General features: G+C 47.6%; 1 protein-coding gene and 1 long non-coding RNA gene across 3 annotated transcripts in view; one reads left to right on the top strand and one right to left on the bottom strand.

The window, feature by feature from the left end:
• Positions 1-325: 325 nt before the first annotated feature.
• Positions 326-7,191, bottom strand: TXNIP (thioredoxin interacting protein). The gene is made up of 8 exons (XM_053278784.1): positions 6,595-7,191; positions 5,209-5,281; positions 4,958-5,105; positions 4,420-4,522; positions 3,836-4,092; positions 3,067-3,226; positions 2,484-2,635; positions 326-1,991 (listed from the first exon to the last, which is right to left on the bottom strand). The coding sequence occupies exons 1-8, from the start codon at positions 6,842-6,844 to the stop codon at positions 1,959-1,961; spliced, it is 1,176 nt and encodes a 391-aa protein (XP_053134759.1). The 5' UTR covers positions 6,845-7,191; the 3' UTR covers positions 326-1,958.
• Positions 7,192-7,631: 440 nt separating this feature from the next.
• The window catches only part of LOC128337645 (uncharacterized), a 21,952-nt gene continuing 20,069 nt past the window's right edge, over positions 7,632-9,514 (top strand). For both annotated transcript variants that reach the window (XR_008312365.1, XR_008312364.1), the window contains exon 1: positions 7,632-7,686. This is a non-coding gene — a long non-coding RNA (uncharacterized LOC128337645). The remainder of the gene's footprint in view (positions 7,687-9,514) is intronic.

The following is a 9,514-nucleotide window of genomic DNA, read 5'->3' as shown; positions in this document are numbered from 1 at the left end:
CACAGGGCTCTGTGGGTGCCAGGAGTTGAAACTGACGTGACCGCACACTTTACCTTACCCTGTGCCTCCCCACATGCACATAAAGTACACTTACCCATATAAGTGCAGAACTGAGGGTGGAGAAGGACAGATCCCACCCAATCTTCCTCTAACAGGATTCCCTGTTAGACAGGATGTCGTTAACTACAACTCCCATAATCCCCATGCAAGTTATTGTAGCTGGGGATTCTGGGAGTTGTGGTCAACAACATCTGAGAATCCCTGTGGGAGGGAACACCGATTCCCACCCCCTGCCAGGCACCAGTCTAACAGATCAGGAAAAGCATTTTCTTGCAAAACAATTTTTATTATAAACGTTAGCCCAAAGGGACTACTGCAGAATCTTACCAGTACAAAATATAAATTTTCAAACCAATACAAAAAGCAAAACAGATAAAACACGACCACAGTAGAAAATGATTTCAGTACACCCAAGTTCGTGTCCCTGCTTAGACAGCATTTTTTGACTGAAGATTTAGCAGGGACAGAATCTGGGATCAATTAACACTTTGGATATGCAGTGCTGTTCAACAGGGGGTTTTGGTGAGGGAGAAGAGTGCATTTTTCTCTGTCAGTGGGGGATAAACCAAGTGTGTGCTGGAAAAAAGATTATAGGGAGTGGGGCAAAGAGGTGCAGCCCAGAAATAGAATGCTTCCCAGTTCAGCTTGACATGAGATGCATTTTTAATTCAGCGTCAGTGCTGTGTGGAAGAAAGCAATTTGGCACTGTCTGACCCCAAAAAAGTTGGGTCTTTGATACTGCTGGGCATCCAGGCAGCAAGGGAATGCACGAGACTGTTCTCCATGTGGGGAAGACGTTGCACCCCCTGCCCAAATAATCAACACTGGTTTATCCACATAAATACAAAATATAACAAAACCAAAGATTCAACATAAGCAAGTAGGCATAGTGATTTCCCCCCCTCCCTTACAAAAGGCTGGCTTGTTTATATAGCCTCCCAAAAAAATAAAATACATAGCATTAGACAAAAATACAAAAGTCTTATTAACACTTCAAAGAACCGACTGCTTTAGAGAGCTACACTTGAAGCAGTCTCAGAGTTGCTTGTCAGACAAAACAAAGAACACCACAAAGAAGTCCATTGCTACCTGGGAGTTTGCTTTCCCTTTCTCGGGGCTGTGTTTTGTCCCTTTGGATGGAGTGTTTATTATACTCCCCGCCACCACCACTTTCTCATTTGCAAAACTTTTCTAATTCTCATCTCCTCCCTTCTTCACCTAGTGCATTGAGGAACAATCCTCAGTCCAACAGCTCCAGTAACACCTACTCTCTCTCTCTTCACACATTTCTCTAAGAGCCCCCATGATTAAGGTGTGAGGCTTGAAAGCCTTGAGGTACATATACTCAAAAAGCCCATTTTGAGATGGAATTTTTTAGACACAAACTCCCATTTGTAGCCCAAGTCAATGTCCAAAACACTTTTAAAATCATCAGTACAAGAAGTCAACACGCATCTATGGTGTTGTGATGGTCACATTTGGTTACTCAGTATTTCTTCCAGCCAGTATCTCTGCTGGCTTTTCACTCTCCTTGACCAGAACAGACACCTAACAAGGCCTTTCCCCTACGCCACAGTCTATTAAGAGTTTCACTTCAGCACCTGCTTGATTGTGGGAGAAGAGTCCTGAAAGGCTATGGGGAGAAGCCAAGGCCTAGGTAGGACCAGCCGGCCCTTGTGGCTTCTCTTCGCCTGTCTCCCGTCTATGGAGACAGAGGCTTCAAGGACGGCAACCATTCAGTTCTAGCTCCTTTTTCGATGGCTGTTTCTCCTGCAGGATGTCTTCCCTGTTCATCAGGGATTGGCCACCTCGAGTACAATTGCTGGAGTACAATTGAGTGTACTTGTTACAAGTCCAGGAAAAAGACAACTGTGTGAAGTTGCTTCTTTGGTTAGCGCTCACTGGACGTTGTTGTTAAGGCAGGGGTCCACCTGGAAGAGGAGAGAGCAAAGGGATGAAGGCTTGAAATCTGATCTGTTTCCTTCCCCACAGTGCTAGTTAGTGAAGGAAGGGAAAATATTTACTCTCTCTTTCCAACATCCTATGCTGCTCCTCAATTCTTTCCCCACCCCCAATCCAATGGTTTTACTCTCATCGCTTGTGAGCAGTGGAATCACTTGGAATGGATTTAAGCTTCCTCCCAACTTTTTACCAAAAGGGAATGAGAGGGGTTCCTCTGCAATGTTAGGGATGAGGGAGAGGGGGTTTTGGGTAGAGGGCCACTTCATGCATCCCAATAGCACGTGGCGATCAGAAATGCAGCCAATCAAGAGTGCTGAAACATTACGTTGAAGCTGGGGGGTGGGGGGGAAGAGACTCGATTCCAGCTACACAGGAGCAACCGTCTAGGCTCCAGCTTCCGTTCTAGCCCTGCTCTGCGCTGGGGTTATGTTTCAGGCTGCAAGAGAGGCAGGAGGTCTTACCTCGGTGTAGGTAGGTGGGGGCATGAACTTGAACTCTGGTGCATACATGAAGATGGGGCTGTCAAAGGAGTTATCCAGCTCATCCAGGAGAGGGGTGGTGGGGCTCTCCAGGCGGTGGTCTTCGGGGACAATGTCCAGGTAGCAGGGGGGCGCTGTTTGGGAGCAGAAAGAGGCACAGGTCAGGCTGAGTTTGGAAGCCCATGAGAATATTCTGCTTCCCCATAACATGCCATGCATGCCTACAAGAGGTTGGACCAGCAGACCCCTTCCAGGTCCTTCAGGGGTATATTTATATGGTTTGAGGGGGAAATCCCTGCCCTCCCCAGGTTCAGTCTGCATGGTGAAGATGAATCCCACCCCATCTCTGCTGCCTATATGCTAAAAAGACAGCTAAGATTGATTTCATATTACAAATGTAATATTCCTTCGGAGAACCCCCAGTACAGGATGGCATGAGCTAAACCAAGGGGTGCTGCAGAGAAGATCACTGCAAGGGAGGCAGATCGGAGATCTTCTTCCCTGCCAATATGGAGCCCTCCCCCTGCCCCATATTTCCCTACAGGCTGCGGAGGCCTCTGCTCACCTTCTGGAGCGTCCGGGATGTTGAGGTCCACCCAGCTCATCTCCGAGCTGGTCTGGCTGGCCATGCTGGAGCTGCGGCTGTTCATGCCTGAGGACTTGCTGCCGATGACAAGGGGCAGCTCCAGGATGATCTTCTTGGAGCCAGGGACGCTGACATAGATCTGCAGGGGGATGGAGGCGCGGGGTGAGACGCTGCCCTGAGCAGAGATATTGGCCTGCCTTCAACATGCTTTGGGGAGGCGGGGAAAAGGAAAGTGGCCAGGAGATTTCCCAGGGATGCTTTTTTGGAGGAGCTGAATGGACATTTAAACTAATGCAAGCCTGAGAACAGACACACTGCCCTGACTTTCTGCCTGCACCCAAGAGTCCAGTGAATTAACCTGACAACTGGGACACCATGAATCAAGAAGCCAGCTACCTTGCACTGAGTACCTGTAATCCAGATCCAACAGAGACAGATTACTTTGACTACTGTCAAAATCAGGACATCTCTCTGGGGAGTTCTAATTCCTGATGTGTTTCATCTAGTTGTGCTGGGATAGTGACATGGGGAAGGCCCCCTTTCCAGATATTTTGGATGGAGCCCTAGCATTAAACTAGACTCCAGGGCCACGGTCCGGCTGAAGTTCTGGCCTGAATATAGCTACGGCCTCTGTGCTTGGATTTAACAAGGATTAACTATTATCTCTTTGGTTTTCCCCACTAACAGAATCCTTTCTAAGGAGATTTTATCCACTCATCAGAATCAAGCCTTAATCAAGATCCCTCACCTGCAAGAAATACTCCACACGTAGGATGTTGCAGCCCAGAATAGATGGCTTGATCTTTTTGACCCGCAGGGTTTTGCCACGCCACGATTCTGACATGCCAGAGATGATATGGTTGCCTCGGACACAGGAGAGCTTCTGGCAAAAGACCTTTGTTTGCCCGTTGGCCAAGTAGGTGTGCTTGGCAATAATGGCAGCCTTGGGGACCACAATGCGGGAGCAGGTGTTCTCAAAGTCTGCATTGATGCAGATATCATCACCTGGAAGATGAACAGGGAGAGGGAGGTTAGTTGTGAAAGGCTTTTAGAAGGTCCAAGTTGCAATAGGATTGCCCTGAAATCCATTTGGCGCCGTTTTAAAATAAAGACACCTTTCCGACTAGAAGCTAGCTGAAGCATCCTTGGAGCTCCCCACAAATTTCCCGAGCCACACCCAGTCCTTTTTATATCTTATATATCCATAGGCCTTAAATCTCTTTGGATTGCAGGTGCTACTACAGTTGGAGATAAAGCTACTACTGGCTGCATAGCTTTTCTTGCCTCCTCATCAACTCCCAGGTCCTGGAATGGAAAGGATCCAGGACTCACCTTCGCAAAATCCTTTGCGGTCGATCATGGCACTAACGGACACATGCCCATCAGGGATGAACATACAGGAAACCTTCTTTTCCTTCTTGGCAGAGACAGGCGACTAGAAAGTAACAGACAAGGAGATGGTTACACATTCAAAAGTGAAAAGAGACACATGGCCAAACTGCTGCCTCTATCCACACACGTGACCCGTATTCTCAGAGTTCAATCATTTTGCCCTTTGCCTGACCGTCACTATGTCATCCCTCATTTAGAGTTTAATTTATAACTAATTATCCAGGAGTATCTTGTTGCAGAGCCAAATGAGATACTTGGATACAGATGGTTAGTTTCAGGCTGAAGGAAAGTACAGCCATGAGTTTATGTGAAGACTCTGAACAGAGCAGCCAGGATGAAAAAAAAAAAACCCAACTATTTAAGAACAGCTAAGGGGACTCTGAAAGGTGGCCAGTTTTGGGTGAGCTGTGATACTAAACCTGCCCAAGCTGCTGACTGTCAAATAACTACTCAAAGGTGAACTCCCAGTGGTAATTACCATTAAGTCTGGAGTGTTGACGTCAATTTGGTCCATGACATCAAAGCGCTTCTTTATCTCGAGAATCGGAAAGGTTGGGCGATCCAAGAAAGCCTTCACCCAGTAGTCAACGCAGCCATATTTGCCCTTGAAGGTGGTACCAAGGGGTCTGAAAGAACACAAGTGTATATTAGATACAAGAAGCTTCAAAATCAGCAATCTTGGGTCTTTTGAAAAATGCAGTTCAATGGCTGTGTTTGGACAATACTTACCCTTGGGGCAGCTCAAATCCAAACTTGAATTCGTAGGTGTTTCCTGGTCTCAGGATTATGGAACCATCTGAATCTATGAAAAGATACCAGAAAAGGAGACTGCCATCAGACTTACAGAAAAAGAAATTGAAGAAGTTGCTTTAAGCATTACAGTTCATTACAAGGCAGACAGTTAACAGGTTGGAGATGCCCAAGGTACTCTAGCCAAGGGCAACACAAGAATTCAAGTTGCAGGGGTTTCTTTAGACAGAACTAGAAATTCAGAAAGTGTTGGGTCCCTCATTTTCTCTCTGCATTTGGCAGGAATATTTGCAATCCAGGTCTCGCTATTTCAGAAGACTCACACTCTCAACCTCTTCCTGTGTGTGCCGGTCCATTTAAGTCCCAGAGGACAAGTTAGGGAAGTCAGAATCTAAGCCATCGATTAGATCCTCCAGCTTTCTCTAATTCTCAGCCAAGTTTGACAGCTATGCCTCTCTTTCACAGTGGGGTAAGGAGACTCCCGGTTCACAGCCAGGAAATCCCTACCTATTAATACATCCATTGCCAGAAGACTCAGCCAAGCAAGTTCCCTGCTGTGACGAACACAGCCGGGACAGGACATTCGTTCCTCGGAAGTTAGTTTGGCAAGGGAGCTATATGAAGGACTAGAAGATGCTCCTAGTCCTTCATTCAAAGACCCACCATCACTACCCCTTCCACTTCAATCCTTTGTTACATTCATTTGCTTTTCTCTGAATACCAGAACCTCAAAGTTACAAGTTACTGTTTGGATGGCACCTCTGATGCTAATCCCTTGCATTTCAAGCTCAAATTGCAATTCTGTTACTCTAGGGGAAGCCCCCTTGAATTCATCAGAGCTGAATTCCAAGTCAACATGCATAGGCATAGGATATCTTCAAAAAGATTCAGTTCCACTTCCATTCTTTGTGTCTATGCTACAAGGTGTTTTTAGAACAGAGAGCATAAGGTCACCATGAAGCCAACAAATGTACAAATCCTAGCCTACACACTACAACAGTGGGGGGGGGATGCAAACTACAGAACCAATCCTGCCAATTTAAGAATAATAAAACCCAAAACCAGGTAACACCTTTGGAGCTATATCCTCCAGATACCACTCTGACCATCTCAAAAATGAAGTCCTAGTGTGGAAACCAGAACTTCAATCCATGGATTGGAGAGTAAGCCGCATTGGGCTTACTTCTGAGTAGAGTAACCCATATGCAGGATTGGGCTGCAAGGCTGCTATCCTCTTAGCTTTGCCATTAACATTCCAGGAGCTTGGGCGAAATCTGAGGATTTGCAAGGATTCCTAAGCCAGCGCAGGGGATGGACAGCGACAGAGATGCAAGCGACACACACAGAAGCCACAAGGAGGCTCACCAGCTGGATGGTCATCGAGTGTGAGGACGTCTTCGTAGCGAAGATACTCCATCTCCTGCTTGCACTGCTGGGGGCCCCTGATCCACAGGACCTTGGCCACCCCACAAGCCAGGACTTTGACAGTGGTCACCCGGGTGACCTCGGCCACTTCCACCACCACACGGCCGGCCACCTTCTCCCCGCTGCTGTAGACCTTGTCAGGCTCGCTGAAGACCAGCGTGAAGGTCTTGATCTTCTTGAACATCACCATGGCTGCAAGAGGCTGCTGGAGTGGCTTCAGAGAACTAACCAGAGGGGTGCTGGAGGCCTGAATGGGAAAGCCTTAACAAAATTGGACCCTCAAAAATTAATATTTTGAGGGATTAAATCCCTTTGCTGTAAATTTGAGGGTAGCAAGGACACCCCAAAATCCTAAAAGAATAATAAATTGATTTCTTAAAGAATCTTTTGTTATCAAATTTGGCAAAAAAAAATGCACCACACCCAAAGGACTAGGGTCCAAGGGAAAGCAGTGGGAAAAAGGGATTGCCCAAATTTTGAACTAGCGTGGAGGATCCTTTTCACTCAGAGCCAATCTGGCAAGTGGAGCCCGCACCCGGATGCGGCCTTTTTATACCCCGCAGGCGCTCCCTCCCCCGCCCTTACGCTGTTGATCTCAGACAGCTCCATGCGGCCGGCTCGTGTCCCCTCGTGCTGCCCTCGTGAACAGCGCTCCCATTGGCCGCCTCGCCGTGTTTACAACCCCAGCCACCAATCAGAGGGCAGCCTGGGGCGCGTGGACAGCGTGTGTAGAAGAGATGCCGGCTGTAAGGAAAGGAGAGCGGAGGCGGGGGCGGGGGCGGGGGCTGGGCGGGGGAAACACCAAGCGGCGGTTGGGAAGGGTGGAGTCGCGCGAGGGGGCAGGAGAGGGGTGGGGCGCGCGGAGTGACAGCCAGGCAGCCAATGGGGATGCGACAAAAGGGGCAAGAGGAGCCTCGGGCACCAATAGTGTGCGGAGAGCGAACGGGGGAGGGGAGGGGTGAGGGAGTTTCTTCGCGGGGGGGGGGGGCGGCGGCGGATTTGCTCGGTTGTGAAGCCTTCACCTAAAAATATGTATGTATATATTTACACACACCAGATAACTTCTACTTAAGTAATAGCGGGGGTGTCTCAGCTCCCCCCCCCCGGCCTAGACCTCCATTTGTTGTGTTAGTTTCCATAAAGGGCGGAGGAAGCGAATTGTCCCACACAAACAGCCTCCTCACTTCAGGAGGAAAAAGTGCTCAGTTTGCATTCATGGCCCTTACTTTTAAAGCTTATTTCCCCCCTTTTAAAAAGCACACGCCGTGCTAAAAATAAGAATAATGAAAAGGACAGAACCAAGAGGAACAAATGTTTAACCCTCCCCTCCACCACCACCATCTCAAAGCATGAAGAAACAAACAAACAAACAAACAGAGGAAAATATGAATTGTCTTCTCCCCTCCAACAAATGCCCTTATTTGAGGGCAGCAGTTAAAAGTTTTCTGTCCAAAAGTGTTTCCTCAGAGTTTTGCTTCACAGCAGCCTGTGCCTCAGATAACTTGTGGCCAAATGTTATGGGGGCAGGTTTTTGGTTTTTGGTTTAATAGAAATATATACCCAAATTAGACCCTATTTCTAACTGGGTTTTCCGTTAAACCTTCTCCTCCAAAATGCCGCTCGTAGGGATGTGTGTAACTTTAAAAGGTGTCAAAAGAACCACCACAGCAAAAGCAAGCCGGTGCCCAAACCATAGTAAAAAGAAAACATCAACAATGTTTTTTTAATAAATGAACAAACAACATAACGTTTGTTTTGAAGGAGAGTGTTTGCTGGCAAATAAAGAGCGTCAACCCTTCTACGCCCACACACTTGCCTCTTTAAACAAAATACTGATAAAAATCGTGAATACACTGAAGGAATAAAGAAGTGTGTGGAAACCATTTATAAACCATTTATAAGAAACCGTTTATAAGAAACCATCCCCTCTTGCCTCAGAGAGGGACTTTCCTTTCCCTCCAGCCATTTTATCGTCCCTGGTCAAAACATTACAGGGCACAGTGATGGGGTTGGGCAATCCAAAAACACCGTTTTGGTGTGTCATTTGTGTTGGTAAATGCAGCTGTAACAGGAGCCCTGCCGTTTTAAACAGAATGTACGCGCTGATCGTGCCGCTGCCTCAATTCAAATTATAGACCTATATGAAAGGGGGGAAATGACAGTGCAACTTGTGTCAGCAGCTTCCATTGACATGCAGTGCAGTCGACATGCCAAAACATGTCATGATGACATGAAGAACATAAGAACAGCCCTGCCGGATCAGGCCCAAGGAGGCCCATCCAGTCCAGCATCCTGCCCCACACAGTGGCCCACCAGATGCTGCTGGAAGCCCACAGGCAGGAGTTGAGGGCATCCCCTCTCTCCTGCTGTTACTCCCTGCAACTGGTACTCAGAGGCATCCTGCCTTGGAGGCTGGCGGTGGCCTCTAGCCCTCCAACTAGTAGCCCTTGATAGACCTCTCCTCCATGAAGTTATCCAAACCCCTCTTCAAGCCATCCAGCTTGTTGGCTATCACCACATCTTGTGGCAGAGAATTCCAAAAGTTGCTGATGCATTGTGTGAAAAAGTACCTCTGTTTGCTGGTCCTAGATTTCTCGGCAATCCATTTCATGGGAGGACCCCTGGTTCTAGTGTTATGGGAGAGGGAGAAGAATTTCTCTCTATCCACTTTCTCCACACCATGCATGATTTTGTAGACGTCTCTCATGTCTCCCCGCAGTCGTCTTTTTTCTAAACTAAATAGCCCCAGGTGTTGTAGCTTTGCCTCGTAAGAAAGTTGCTCCAGGCAACCCTGACCATCTTGGTTGCCCTCTTCTGCTCTTTTTCCAGTTCTACAATGTCCTTTTTTAGATGTGGGGAC

This window comes from Hemicordylus capensis, chromosome 14 (genome assembly GCF_027244095.1).
Source record: "Hemicordylus capensis ecotype Gifberg chromosome 14, rHemCap1.1.pri, whole genome shotgun sequence".
Taxonomy (NCBI): domain Eukaryota; kingdom Metazoa; phylum Chordata; class Lepidosauria; order Squamata; family Cordylidae; genus Hemicordylus; species Hemicordylus capensis.
Note: the sequence above shows the minus strand (reverse complement) of the source record. Positions and strands in the feature narration are given on the sequence as shown.